The sequence below is a fragment of the Balaenoptera acutorostrata genome, chromosome 5 (assembly GCF_949987535.1).
Source record: "Balaenoptera acutorostrata chromosome 5, mBalAcu1.1, whole genome shotgun sequence".
NCBI classification, from domain to species: Eukaryota; Metazoa; Chordata; class Mammalia; order Artiodactyla; family Balaenopteridae; genus Balaenoptera; species Balaenoptera acutorostrata.
The window spans coordinates 49,590,843-49,606,649 of record NC_080068.1 but is presented as its reverse complement, the minus strand read 5'-3'; the positions used below and the strand labels follow the sequence as shown (position 1 = coordinate 49,606,649).

The window sequence follows — 15,807 nt, the reverse complement described above, 5'->3', positions numbered from 1 at the left end:
TGCTCTTCAGCCCAGAGGTTGTGACACCTGAGCTCTGGTTCCAGTCAAAGCCACAAAGGTAGGGCAGGGCAGGGCAGAGGAATTCTCGTCTGGATGGGCTATGGGTTTTAAAGTGTAACTGGAAGTGGGTATTCCTGTCAAAATGGTAAGTACAGCTGAATGTGGGCTTGGAGGAGGTCCTGAAACCCACTTGGGCTCAGCCCCAGGCAAAAAGCATAAGGATCTACTCCCTCAGAGACTCCGATTCTGTGAGGTCTGGGATCAGTGCAGAAATCGGCAACTTGAAAAAGCATCCTGGACCACACTTCCAGAAACATTGAAACAGAAGCTATGGGACACCTTCACAACTCCTGAAACTCACCCACCTGCAGAGGGCATTTCTCCTGATGGGCTGCCCACACCTACCAGGTACACACTGTTCAACCTGACAGAGCACAGACCTTTCCTACACAATCTGGAGCAATTCTGGTAGACCCCAAAACAGGGACCCTTTCTCTTCTCCCCAATCGCAGCGTGTTTGCTTGTGCAGTTCCCTCCCCCTGCAGCATCAGCCCCTCTATCAAAACCCTACCTTTACTCAGGGTTCAAGTGCCACCTCTTCCAAGAAGCCTTCCTTTATCTTGTCAAACCACAGTAATTCCTCTTTCCTCTAAATGTACACAGTTCCCATTCTCCTTCTGATACCTTGTTTGTTGGCTCATCTTGGTCATTTGTGCACATACCTATTCTCCCTGTTAGGCTGAGTTCCTGGGTATTAGGCAGAGGCTATACATTATACCATCGATACTACCTGTTTTCTTGGACATACATGGCACAAAGGAAAGTAATCCCCTCGAACTTGGAGATAAGAGAAATCAGGTTGCCTCTTCAGTGGATATCTGTTGGTTTTGCCTTCCTGGAACTCATCCACCTCCTTCTGGTAACAGTATTCGTCATTTTACATTCACTCCCAATCCGTGCAGAAACCAGATCTCAGGAGCAGTCGTGTCACCAAGGTCTAGACAATCCATTTAGTCTATCTCCAGATACCATGATTGGTTCAGTGATGGGCACATAACCCAAGCTAGGCCAATGAGATTTAACTGTAGGGGTTTTTATTGATCTACTGAGAAAAAGAGAAGCTCTTTTTCAACCGAACGTAAAAGTCTGAGGATGGGGACTTCCCTGGTGGTCCAGTAGTTAAGACTCCACACTCCCAATGCAGGGGAGGGAACTAGATCCCTGGTCAGGGAACTAGATCCCGCATGCCTCAAACTAAGAGCCCGCGTGCCGCAAGTAAAGATCCCGCACGCAGCAACGAAGATCCCGCACGAGTGCCGCAACTAAGACCTGGTGCAGCCAAAGAAATAAATAAATATTTTTTAAAAACCAGAAACGGGGAGGATGTGTGCCTGCGGTTGCTAGGGACCACTACCTGGCAAGAGCCTCCTTGAAGGTGAAACCAACACGGAGTAGAGTAGAGCAAATGGACTGGGTTGATGACATCGTTTGAACGCTTGGATCCAGAAGTGCCAGAAACTTTGAAATTACATAAACAAACAAATTCTGAATTGGGTTTTCCATTCCTTATAATTAAAAGAACACAGCCTAATGCACCATTTGAAATTTCAATCAGTATAAGCCACACACTCCAGGTGAATGTGATTAGACATCTTCCTGTCGAAAGATGGTGGAAGAATTTGACTCTAGTCCCAACTTCAACGAAGGAAACGTGCATATTTCTACCGAGTTGAGACTAGAGTGTCATGGTGATTTAGTAAGAGGTAGAAACATAATGAGTTATAGAGTGGCCTGAACTGTACCCTGTCGTGTGAACAGAAGCAAGGCAGCAGCCTGGAGCACGGGGTCCAGAAGTCAGAAATCCGCATTGCCCATCTAAGCTCAGATAAGGAGAAAACGTGCCCTGGCTTACAGACTCAAGTGCTTCTGGCAGACCTATACCTGTTGTGGATGAGCCAACCACAGCCTCTAGTTCAAATTTCAATATTCAGCAAACAACTTTGTGATGATAACTTCCCCTTGAAACAGTGCCCAGGGAGAAAATATGTTTATCCCATCAATACCAAAGCTGCACATGGTTTGAGATCTCACTGTAAACAAATACACTGACTTTCTGGTTTCATACCCCAGGCTCCCTAAGCTTGGTTAATTTGAGCTTTCCTCTTGTGCTGTGAGGACAAAAATTTCTGGCCCAGGAAACTGTTGGTCAGATCTCAGATAATGTTGAGTTCATCCTGTGAGTTCTCTTTGTACACAGGTTCTAGCGCCTGCAATTTATTTTAAAACATATGAGCATTTACAACGTGATATTACATGTGTGTTTCTTAGGTTAAGCCAAAACCCTGGGACTAATCAAGAAAGCACAGTGAAGCAGAAGGCAGCTAGCATTTCATCAGAAAGTGTCATGTTCTAGAGCCAGTCTCTGCATTATCACACCTCAACCAACAACCGATAGGTTTCCAATAAGTATACTTAATGTCAGAGGTGGGTTTTTATTGGGAAGGTAGTGACATTTTCATGCATATGACTGATGTTAGAAATGGGCCTTCAGTTGTGAAATTAAAGGAATTCAAGGTAGGTAGAGTGGTTAGAAAATACTGTAAAGGTAATCCCTATCCTTACACAAACAAGGTGTAAAAATCTGGTGAGGCCTGAGCCCAAATCTTTAGTGATAGTGCCTGAGGCTTGCCAGCTAACCAGTTCCATGACAAGCCATTGATTTATAAGAATTTCTGATTGTCTGATGCCCACTAGAAGCCATAGAAGCCTTCCTGGAACAAACCTTTCTTGTGGAGCTGGTGGAAGCACCTCAAAGGGCTGAGATCTCAGACTTAAGCTCCCAGAACAGTTGTATGAACTATGTTGTGCCTGCTGACTAGTAAATATTTATCTAATAATGTCTGTATATGTGGCAGGACTTGGTCTGAAACTTGCTTTCATTATAATCTGCTAGTGAAGTATGGGGAAATAGCCAATTTTTACCTTCCTTAAAACTTCTTTGGGTGCTACCATTCTCTACCAACAAGAACCTAAAAGTTTTCTTGACCTAAGTGTCTCATTTCAGATCTCACTACCAAGCTAAAATATCCACTCCGCACCATGATGACAATACCCGAGTCCTTTCACATTGCAAGTTAATGGCTGGTACATAGAAAGGCCCTTAGCAAAAACTGACTAATACATTTGATGAGTAAATAAATGAATAGATGATGTAAGTGAATGAATGGATGGAATTGGAAAGCAGTACAATGATCATTGCAGGTTCTGAGGCCCTACTGTCCAACTTCCTTTGTAAAACTTTCCCCTCCTAATTGGCTTCCCACCATTATAAACTAATGAATATTACCCTTTGGGTTAGATCATCTTAAATCTCCTAGGATATAAATTCTTTGAAGGCAGAAATTATGTATTTTTATATTCTGTAAAAAATCCAATGTGCCATTTTTATATTCTATTATAGAATATTTCTGAATATTTCTGTAATGTTATGTACAGTTATCCCTTGATATCCATGGAGAATTGGTTCCAGAACCCCGCCTCGGATCCAAATCTACAGATGCTTAAGTCTCCTATATAAAATAGTGTAGTATTTGCATATAGCACACATCCTCTATACTTTCAATCATCCCTAGATTACTTGTAATACCTAATACAATGTAAATGCTATGTAAATAGTTCTAAATACAATGTAAATATTATGTAAATAGTTGCCAACTCATGTAAATTTAAGTTTGCTTTTTGGAACTTTCTGGAATTTTTCTTCTAGTATTTTTGATCTGCCATGAGTTTCGCAGAGGGCTGACTCTATCAAAGAATATTTCTATAGTATTCTATAAAACCCAATGTGCCAAACAGGATGTGTTTCATGAGGATTAACTGCTGATGATGTAAACCTAATAATGATAATAATAAAACTAGCTAATAATATTAAGCATCTACTCAACGCCAGGCTATCCAAGTGCTTTGTAAGTGCTAGGTCAATGTTTCACACAATATCCCCATAAAAGTGGCATTATTATTTCCATTTGACCATTGAAAATTCCAAGAAGTTATATTACTTGCCCAAGGTCACATGGCTCGTACATTCCAGGGCCTGTGTAACCACAAGCCTGTGCCCTGGTCATTATGATTATGGAATCTCTGGCTATGGGATGGTCACCAGAACAGCTGGTCCAGACTCTAGATCAACTGCCGTACTCTGTCTTAAGGAGTTACTCAGTCCCTGCCCCAATTCTCTGAGGATTTAAAGTTCCTGCCTATTCCTCTCCCTTCCTTAGAGAGTTCAGATTTCTCATGAAGAGCAGCATTCATAGATTCTACCAGGACTCCTGTCTGCGTGATCTTTAAGTGTTGACAATTTTGGGATCCCTCAGGACCCCAAGGTTCAAAGAGAAGGTCTGTTGTCCTCTCGTAAAAGAGCCAGCCTTACCTCAAAGACTAATGGCTTTTTTTTTTTTTCTCCTGGATTGCTGGGAACTGGTTTGGAGAGCAAACAATGCCATGCTTTCTGAAGAGCGTTCCATAGGAAACAGATGTTCAAATTCAGCTTGGGTTCGTGTTCTTTTGTGGTGGATAATTTCTTGGCTCACCTCTCTGCCTGAGGCACTGCTACCCAGCTGATGGTTGGTGGGGACTGAGTCCCCACAAAGCAAAGGAGGACAACAGCCTTCTGAGCAGGGCGTGTGAGGAAACCACCTCTGGCTTCCCCAGGCAGCGGGCAGAGGTCCTCGGGAGAAGCCGGCCTCGACCATCGGGGTGCCATTGGCTGCCAGGCGTGCTGGTGGAGAGCCCCGAGCCTCGCACCAGGACTTTCAGCAGCAGGCTGGCAGGCCCACTGCACAGCCGTGACCTGAGACTGTGCGCAACCCGGCTCAGACTCTGGGGCCTCTAGGAGGAAGGAAATTGGATGGGCAAGACACTCCCAGTGTTTCAGAACTGGGATGAGAAGCTCTCTTCCTAATTGATTGGAAACTGTAGAAGATAAGCTGCATTTCCTCCCATCTGCCAGCTGACCCAGGAAGCCCTCCTGTTTCCAGCAGCCACTTTTAGCTGCACTTTGACTGACGAACACACATCTCTCTCCCAACTTACCACGAGGTCAACCTTTTTAACTCTCGTTCAGAATTATGTGGAGAAGGGAATAATGTCAGGGGCTGGGAGGGTCATGGCAAAGGGGACTATGTTTCATCAGGGTTTGTTTCTTTGCTTTTTTTTCTTTTTTGAAGTTGATTGATTTCCTACGTTGCATTTAAACAAACTGCCAATAGACTTTTGAACTCCATATATGAACTTTCTAGCTATATCCATTAACTGTCCATCTTATTGAACAAAAAAAACCTTTGGCACTACCCTCAAATCTCCAACTCTCATTTGAACTATCAGAACCAATTATAAGTCTCAATCCAGAAAAATCCTTTAAGACTTAAGAAATGATCAAAGCTTAACACTTATATAGTGCTAGGCACAGAAATTTACAAAATAACTCATTTAATCTTTACAAAAACCCTATTGTCCTGATTTTACAGAAGAAACAGAGGCACAGAGAAGTTAAGGGATTTGCCCAAATTCACACAGCTGATAAGTGAAAGAGCGGAGTTTCAAACCCTAGCAGCCAGGCTGCAGAATCCAGGCTCTAAAATATCAATACTATACTCCATTTCTTGTTATGCTTCAGTTATTTGTGTTTTAAAGAATTTCTCAGTTTTGTCTAAGTTGTCAAATGTGTTGGCATAAATGCTCTAAGTTTGAAGTGATATCCCCTCTTTCATTTCTAATACTGGTCACTTGTGTTCTCTCCTCAGTCCAGCTAGAGGTTTATCAACTGTATTGATCCTTCAAATAAACCAGCATTTGTCTGGGCCTTCCCTGGGGGTGCAGTGGTTAAGAATCCACCTGCCAATGCAGGGGACACAGGTTCAAGCCCTGGTTCAGGAAGATCCCACATACTGCGGAACAACTAAGCCCGTGCGCCACAACTACTGAGCCCGCACTCCACAACTACTGAAGCCCGTGCGCCTAGAGCCCGTGCTCTGCAGCAAGAGAAGCCACCACAATGAGAAGCCCATGCACCGCAACAAAGAGTAGCCCCCGCTCGCTGCAACTAGAGGAAACCCATGCACAGCAACAAAGACCCAACACAGCCAAAAAAAAAAAAAAACAAAACAGCATTTGTTTTACTTGATTTTTCTATTTTTGCCCAATTTTTGTGTCATTGATTTCTGCTCTTTATTATTTCCTACCTTCTACTTAACTTTGAGTTTAATTTAATCTTCTTTTTTATCTTAAGTGGAATTCTTAGATGTTGATTTTAGAATTTTTCTTTGTGTCTAATAATATCAGCATTATAAATTTCCCTCTAAGCACTGCTTTAACTGAATCCCACAAATTCTAATATTTTGTACTTTCATAATCATTCAACTAGAGAGATTTCCTAACTTCTCTTATAATTTCTTCTTTGTCCCATGGGTTGCTTAGCAATGTCTTCTTTAATTTCCAAATATTTGGAGATTTTACAGATATACTTCTCTCATTTATCATCAAAAAACATACTCATTTTTAACTTATTGAGACATTTTACAACCTAGCATATGGTTTCTCGGTGAATATTCTATGTGTACTTAAAAAGAATATGTATTCTGCCACTGTTGGGTATAGTGTTTCATCTATGCCAATTAGGTCATGTTGATAGTGTTTTCAAGTCTATATCATTACCCATTGTTTATCTACTTATTTTATCAATTATTGAGAGAGGAGTATTAAAATCTCTAACTATAATTGTGTTTGTCTATTTCTCGTTTTAATCCTGTCAGTTTTTACTTCATATATTTTGAAGCTCTTGTTACTAAGTGCATAAACATTTAGGACTGTTATGGCTTCATAATGAAGTCGCCTTTTATAATTATGAAATGTCCCTCTGTCTTTGATAATGGTCCTTGTCCTGAAGTTCAAATATAACCTTAATATAGCCTTATTTTGATTAATATTTGCATGGTATATTTTATTTCATTCTTTTATTTTTAAACTTCGTCCTTATATTTAGAGTGTATTTCTTTTAGACAGCCTATATGAATCTTGTCCTCTTCCAGTATAACAATGTCTGCTTTTAGTTGATGTGTTTAGTTCATTTATATTTAATGCAGTTGTTGATATTGTTGGATTATTTACATCAACCATCTTGCTATTTGTTTCCAATTAATCCCATCTCTTCTTTGTTCATTTTTTTCAAGTTTCCTGCCTTCTTTTAAATTGAGTATTTTTAGCATGTCATTTAATCTTCTCTTTTAGTTTATACTCACTTCTTTAATAATGATTGCTATAGGGTTTACAGTATGCATCTTTACCTTATCACAGTTTACCTTCAAATAAAATTGTACTGCTGCATAAAGTTAGACCTTATAACAGTCTCCTTCCATTCCCCCTTCTCTTGTTAAAACTTTTACTTGTATATGTTATTGATCCCAAATATATTGATATTACTTTTGTTTTAAATACTCAATTATTTTTGAAAAAAATTTTACTGAAAAAATTTTACCCGCATATTTACGATTTTCAATGATCTTTATTCCTTTGTGTAGAGCTGGTATTTTTTCCTCATAAACTAAAGAAATTCCTTTTCTATTTCCTGTAGTGTAGGCAATAATTACTTTCTAATAATTAGCTGTTGTTTATTTTAATCATTAGATCAAAATCATTAAATTTAATCATTAAATTAAAATCATTAATTTAATTTAATGATTAAATTATTCAATCATTAAATTAAAATCATTATTTTAATCATATTATAATGCAAGCAAGAATTATTTTCTAGTAATTAGCCTTTATTTGTCTAAAAAACCTTTGTTTCATCTGCATTTTAAAAGGTTATGTTTATTGCATATTAGAGTTCTAAGATAATATATTCTTTCTTTCTATGCTCCTCTGTGTCTTCTAGCTTAACATTATTTCTGATGTGAAATCAGTGGAAAATCTTATCTTTGTTCCCCTGAATGTAATGTGACTTTCTTTCTCTGGCTGTTTTAACACATGCACTTTATCACTGGTTTTCAGAAAATTGATTAAAATAAATCTTGATTTGGTTCTTTGTATTTATCCCGTTTGGGGTTTGCTAAGCTTATTGCATCTCTTGGTAAATATATATTTTTAAAATCAAATCTGGAATTTCAGCCATTATTTCTTCAAATATCTCTTCCACACTCAATTTACATGTGTTAGATTGCTTGATATTTACCCACAGGCCACTGGGGCTCTATGTATGTATGTATGTATTTTCTCTCTCTTTTTCTTTCCGAGCTTCAGTTTGAACTTTTTTTTTTTTTTTTGGCTATATCTTCAACTCCTTTTTTTTCTTCTGTTGTGTGCAACCATCTGCTAAGCCCATCCAGTGAATTATGCATTTCTGATTTTTAGGTCTAGAAGTTACATTTGGTTCTTTCATTATAATTTTCCACATTTCTCATTGTGTTCATTGAGTTTTTCTTTAAATCCTTAAGCATATTTACAATAGCTCTCTCAAAGTCCTTGTCTGCTAATTTCATCATTTCTGTCATTTATGTATCTGTTTCTACTGACTTTTTTTTCCTGGCTAAGGATCATATTTTCATGTTTTCCCACATGCCTGGTAATCTTTTTACCAGAGTCTGGACATTGTGAGTGTCATGTTGCTGAGTGTCTGGATTTTTGTTGTTTTCCCTTGAAAGGTGCTGGCTGAGCTTTTTTCTTGTAAGCAGTTAATTTAGTTGGGGATCAGCTTGGTCTTTTTGAAGTTTATTTTCAAGCTTTTCTTGGGAGGGTCTAAAGTATCCTTTATTTTAGAACTACTTTAGCCTTACTCCTAAGGTGTGGCATTTCTGGAGCCTACTGAATTCTGGCTAATTGGAAATAGAATGTCTCTCAAACCTCTGCAAGCTCTAGTTATTGTTCAGTTTGCAAGCTTGGTAGATTTTCTTTCTCTGGTAATAGTTCTATGTGCCCAGCTTATGGAGTCTCACCTTACACATATACAGCCTAATATTTGGCCAAAGACTTAAGGGGATCCTATGAACACTTATACAGCCCTTTTTCTGTAAACCTTCTTTTGGTTTGGGAACTTGCCCCACAAATTCCAGTTGCCTCAACTGCCACAAACTCTGATCTGTATCTGTCTCCTCATTTCAGTGAGGCTGCCATGTTCTGCTTGCAACTTCTCTCCCTACTATAGAAAGACTGGGAAATTAGAGGGCTCACCAAATTTGTTTTCTTTCTCTCAGGAATCAAAGTTCTGTGTACCTGTTGTTCAAAGTCTGAAGATGGTTGTTTTATATATTTTGTCCAGTTTTCTAGTTACATATTTATTGCAGGGAAACTAACCAACTACCAGTTATGCTATTGTGACCACAGCAGAAGTCAAACTTAGGTTTTATGAAAATAACATTTACTGAAGCTCACTCTCCATTAGATATCATGTGAGAATCTTTATCTGCACTGTTTTATTTAATCTTCACGTAAACCCCATAAAGTAGGTAAATTTTTTTCTTATTACAGACATAAAACTGAGGCTTAGGAAGGCAAAGAAACTTGCCCCAGGTCATGTAGCCAGTAAGTTACAAACCAGTACTAAGACCTGCCGGGCTCTCTGCCCTTCTTTTAAAAGTCTCTCCTCCCTTTTAACATTGAATTATTACTTTTGCCAATTATAAAAGTATTACAGGCTTATTAAATGGATGTTTGAAAATATAAAGAAATATAAAAGGAAAAATCTACAGTTTCTATATTTGCACCATCCAGTGACAGCCACCGTTAACATTACATAAATATTTTTTCAATATATAAAATGAACAGAAAGGTTAGTTTTTTTTTTTACAAAACTAGAATCCTATGGAATCCTACCATACATCAATACATACATCCTACCATACATCAATACATACATCCTACCATACATCAATAAATTGCCTTTTCCATTTAATAATACCTTATAAGCATTTTCCATTAGATGTAAACATTCTTTGAGAACAAGAGTTTTTAGTTTCTATTATCACAAATTTCAATCGTAATCCAAGGTATAGAGAATACCATAATTAACCCTCATGTGCATATAACTCTCACTTAACTGTAAAATTATTAACATTTTTCAATCTTTGAATATAATTTTTAATGGCTCATATTCTAACACACAGATGTAGCATTGTTAATTTAACCAATTCTGTTGTTGAACATTTGTGTTGTTTCTCATTATTGTAAATAACACTGCAAAGATCTTTCTGAATAAGCCTTTGTGCAAATATAAGATTACATCCTCAGGATAAATTCCTGAAAATAAAATTATTTGATTAAAGACGATGAACATTTCAAGGCTTTTGAAACATGTTCCCAAAATACATACTAGAAAGTTTGTATTAATTTACCTTACTCCTTCCCAATAACAGTTTCTGAGTGCTATTTCACCACATTCTCAAATAACTAAATATTAATCTTTAAACATGTATTTGCCTGTTGGACAGGTTGATTGACATGCTGTTATCTCTCTCTACAATCACCAATCCCCATCCTTCAAATTAGCTACAGAGAGACTGCCTCTCATATCAGTCAGAATTTACTCGGAGCAAAACATCAAAATAAGACTAGAGAACAAACACCATTGTTTGTTCCACATATTTTTCCTATCAAAAAATACACCCTGCCTGGGACTTCCCTGGTGGCGCACTGGTTAAGAATCCGCCTGCCAATGCGGGGGACACGGGTTCGAGCCCTGGTCTGGGAAGATCCCACATGCCGCGGAGCAACTAAGCCCGTGCACCACAACTACTGAGCCAGCGCTCTAGAGCCCGCGAGCCACAACTACTGAGCCCGTGTGCCACAACTACTGAAGCCTGTGCGCCCTAGAGCCCGTGCTCCACAACAAGAGAAGCCACTGCAATGAGAAGCCCACGCACTGCAACGAAGAGTAGCCCCCGCTCCCCGCAACTAGAGAAAGACCGCGCGCAGCAACAAAGACCCAACACAGCCAAAAATAAATAAATAAATAAATTTATTAAAAAACAAAACTACAAAAAAAAAACACCCTGTCTTTGCGCCGCCATGAGTCCTCGGAGGAGGCCAGTCGGCCGCAGCCGTGGCGCCCAGCCGGAACGGTATGATCCTGAAGCCCCACTCCCACAAGGACTGGCAGGGGCGCGTGGCCACGTGGTTCAACCAGCCTGTCCGCAGACGCAAGGGCCGGCAGGTCAAGGCACGCCTCATCACCCCGCGCCCCGCGTCTGGCCTCCTCCAGCCGGTGGTGAGATGCCCCACGGTCAGGTACCACACCAAGGTGGGCGCCAGCAGGGGCTTCAGCCTGCAGGAGCTGAGGGTGGCTGGCATCCACAAGAAGGTGGCCCGTACCATTGGGATCTCAGTGGACCCGAGGCGGCGGAACAACGGCACGGAGTCCCTGCCGGCCAACGTGCAGCGGCGCAAGGAGTACCGCTCCGAGCTCACCCTCTTCCCCAGGAAGCCCTCGGCCCCCAAGAAGGGAGACAGCACTGCTGAAGAGCTCAAACTGGCCACCCAGCTGATGGGACCAGTCATGCCCATACGAAACGTCTACAAGGAGGAGAAAGCCAGAGTCATCACAGAGGAGCAAAAGAACTTCAAGGTGGTCGCCAGTCTCCACATGGCCTGCGCCATCGCCTGGCTCTTTGGCATCCCGGCAAAAAGGGCCAAGGAAGCTGCAGAACAGGATGTTGAAAAGAAAAAATAAAGTGCTGTTGGCAAATTGTGATTTACAAAACAAAAAACAGGCCTTTCCTGGTGGCGCAGTGGTTACGAATCCGCCTGCCAACGCAGGGGACACGGGTTCGAGCCCTGGTCCAGGAAGATCCCACATGCCGTGGAGCAACTAAGCCCGTGCGCCACAACTACTGAGCCTGCGCTCTAGAGCCCGCAAGCCACAACTACTGAGCCCGCGTGCCACAACTACTGAAGCCCGCGCACCCTAGAGCCCGTGCTCCACAATAAGAGAAGCCACCGCAATGAGAAGCCTGCACACTGCAACAAAGAGTAGCCCCCGCTCACCGCAACTAGAGAAAGCCCGCGCGCAGCAATGAAGACCCAACACAGCCAAAAATAAAATAAAATAAAAAATAAAATAAAATAAAATAAATTTAAACAAAAAAACAAAAAACACCCTACTTATCCCATATATGTTGTCCTGGCGCCTAACATTTGTACCCACTTAGAAAGGCAGGAATTCCGTATTTTGGCAGCAATGGAGGACAGATGATGGTCCTGGCAAAGGTGGCACCAGCCACCTGTCTGGGACTAGACCAAAGCTAACACTGGCTAACACTGTGCCCAGACGTGCATGTGCCTTCCTGTTCTCTCCGCTTGCACCCAGACTTACAAATCAAATCTCCAGAAGTTGGCTCCAACACAGTTTACAAACATGTTTCAATGGGCAGAGAGAGGTTCAGGACAAAAGGATGGCTTATGTGAGAGAACCATTCTGTGAGAACTGAGATCCCCTCAAATCACTTCCCCCCCTCCTCTCTGGCCTTGGCACTCAAGCAGAAGATCTGAAAAGACGCCAGGATAGTCCCAGCATTGGAAACTGGCTCTGGACAATAAAGGGACAGGAAAAGCTACAGAAACTAGTCTAAAATATGCAGCTAGGGCATGTGAATTTCAATACATAAACTTACATTCTCATTAGAGAGTAAGCTTCATAAGGACTGAATTTTGTCTTTTTGGTTCAGAGATTTATCCCAAAGGTAAGGAATAATGCCTGACACATTGTAGGCACTCAATAAATATTTGTTGAGTGGATTCATTAAATGTGGATTCATTAAATGGAAAGAAAGAATTGGGAAAACCATATTCAACAGTTATGTATTAAACACTATATATTGAGACAGGAAGGGGGCAGGGCACATTTAAAAGAATGACAGAGCCATTGAGGACACAACATAAACTGGTTAGAAACAACCAGTCCAAGATGGTGGACAAGTCAACTTCCATTAGACCTTGAGCCCCTTTTATGCACATTGTAATACATCAGCATGCTAAATGACACACCCACAGGCGCCATGACAGTTCTGAGGCTGACCATAAAAAGCCAAAAAGTGGGAAGTGACCCAATTCCTGGAAATCTCCGCCCCTTCTCTGAAATAGTTGGAATAATCTTCCCACTCATTAGCCTATGAAATTACCCAGCCCATAAAAACTAATCACCCATATCTCAGGGCCACTCTCACTTTCTGAGATGGCCCATACTCTATGGAGTGGTAGCTCCTTGAATAAATCTGCTTTCACTCTACTTCGGCTCGCTCTTGAATTCCTTCGTGTATGAAGCCAAGAGCCCTCACCTGGCAGCCATCGCAGGGACTCGCCTGAGACCTGGGACGTGACCATCCTCTCGCGCCCCACTCTTCCTGCACCAATATCACTGAGTTAGGAGCTAAGCAGAAACTCAAGGAAGGATTAAAACAGAAACCTTCCTTCTGAAGAAGCTGATATACACAAAATAAAAAGCTGAACCCTCAGGAATGGCACAGACAGCAAGTATTCTTGGAGTTCAGAGGAGGGAGAAATACTTCTTTCTTAAATGATGGGGGAAGGCCATAGAAAGGAGGTCAATTTGGGGCCAGGTCTTGAAGGATGGTATATTAGTTTCCTAGAGCTGCTGTAACAAATTACCACAAACTGGGAGACTTGGAACAACAGAAAATTTATTTCTCTCACAGTTCTGGACTCCAGAACTCTGAAAGAGAGTCCTTCCTTGTCCCTTCCTGGTGCTGGGGGCTCCTTGGCTGTGGCAGCTAACTTCAATCTCTGCCTCTGTCTTTCCATGGCCTTCTCCCCTATGTTACTCTGTGTCTTTTTCTGTCTTTTGTAAGGACACTCTCATTGGATTTAGGGCCCACCCTAATCCAGTATGATCTCATTTCAAGCCTTATCTTAATTACATCTGCGAAGACCCCATTTCCAAATAAGGTCACATCCCGAGGTTCCATAACCTGAATTTTTGAGTGACACTATTCAACCCACTACAAATGAGTAGAATAATAGTCATGACAGGGACTTCCCTGGCAGTCGAATAGTTAAGATTCTGCACTTCCAGTGCAGGAGGCATGGGTTTGATCCCTGGTCGGGGAACTAAGATCCCACAAGCTGCATGGCATGGCCAGAAAAAAAAAAAAAAAAAAAAAATAGTAATGACAGAAACCCTCCTCCCAAACTCAGAGGGTGTTTGAGACCAGGTTTCCCCAAAACCAATAGGCAGCCAAAGCCGCAAAATTTTCCAAAGCCCGGCTAGAGAGCAACCCTAATGAATACACAGGAAAATAGAAAACTTCAAATTGTAGGGTTCCCAATAGACATGTAATCTTCTGAACTGAATTTCCAAAAACTTAAAACAATTTAAAATGCACATGTAATGCATAAAATTGTAATTGAGCAGGACCCCATGGGGCCTTCCCAGAACAGACTCTCCTGCCCCCCACGTCCTCCGCCTGCCTCTTGTCTGTAGAAAAACTGTAGCCTCCTAGGCCTTCCCTGAGTTCCAAAGAGTAAATTTAATCAGAGTGAGAAAATGCAGAAAGAATGAAAAACAGTCAAGCAAGACAAAATAATAATAGTTTAGCCATTAAACAAAGTCAAGGACCTTTAGTTCCTCTTCAAGGGCTATAGATAATCTTCTGAGCCATGTCCTTTCAGCTGTTTTGCAGATACTAAAACCCCCGCCAGGTGGAAGAAATTAACTGTATGCCGCCCACAAGCCTGTAGACCCCAGACTGGTTGGAACCAGAAGGTTGATGATGTTGCCTCCCGATGACGTCACCACCAACCAATCAAAAGAATATCCACGAGCTGATCACACACCTCACAACCCCCCTCCCTCACCTTGTCTTTAAAAACCTTTCCCTGGGGCTTCCCTGGTGGCGCAGTGGTTGAAAGTCTGCCTGCCAATGCAGGGGACACGGGTTCGAGCCCTGGTCTAGGAAGATCCCACATGCCGCGGAGCAACTAGGCTCGTGAGCCACAATTACTGAGCCTGCGCGTCTGGAGCCTGTGCTCTGCAACAAGAGAGGCCGCGATAATGAGAGGCCCGTGCACCGCGATGAAGAGTGGCCCCCGCTTGCCACAACTAGAGAAAGCCCTCGCACAGAAACGAAGACCCAACACAGCCAAAAATAAATAAATAAACCCAAAGTTAAAAAAAAAAAAAAAAAAAACACTTATAAAAAAAAAAAAAACCTTTCCCTGAAAGCGTTGGGGAGTGCCAGTCTTTTAAGCATTAGCTGCCCTGGACTCCTTGCTTGATGCCCTGCAATAAACACTTCACTTTCCTTCATCACAACCGGTGTCTTGGCTTTACTGCATGCAGGCAAGCGGACCCAAGTTTGGTTCGGTAACAAAATGAGAAATTTTGCTTCGAAATTATACATGAGCTTGAAATGAGCTACTTACTATTTAGAAAGATCAAACAATTAAAAGCATGAAGTCTGGGTTAGATTCCTGATTTCTCAACTTACTTGCCCTGCAATTTGAGGCCTGTTACTGCCCTTCTCCAGGTCTCGTTTTCCTCATCAGTAAATTAAGGATAATAATATTACCTGTCTTCTGGGGTTGTGCAAAAAAAACCCTCAGTTTTCCTCTTGTGTTTCTCCTTTAGTCTCACACTACTGCCACACTCAGAACACTTCTGATACCAGAGGTGTGTGGGTTTTTTCCCACACCAACTAATTCTCTGTGACACCAGCTGTGTGTCTTACAATTTAACTCAGTTCTGATACTGTCTGCCTGGAGAGAGCATCAAATCCCACAGGTCAAGGGCTCAGTCCTACAAGACTG

At 41.5% G+C, this 15,807-nt stretch overlaps 1 protein-coding gene across 1 annotated transcript; it reads left to right on the top strand.

The window, feature by feature from the left end:
* Positions 1 to 1,666: 1,666 nt before the first annotated feature.
* Positions 1,667 to 11,716, top strand: LOC103003708 (60S ribosomal protein L13). Its single transcript, XM_007165570.2, has 3 exons — positions 1,667 to 1,763; positions 2,755 to 2,850; positions 11,061 to 11,716. The coding sequence occupies exons 1-3, from the start codon at positions 1,667 to 1,669 to the stop codon at positions 11,714 to 11,716; spliced, it is 849 nt and encodes a 282-aa protein (XP_007165632.2).
* Positions 11,717 to 15,807: the final 4,091 nt, after the last annotated feature.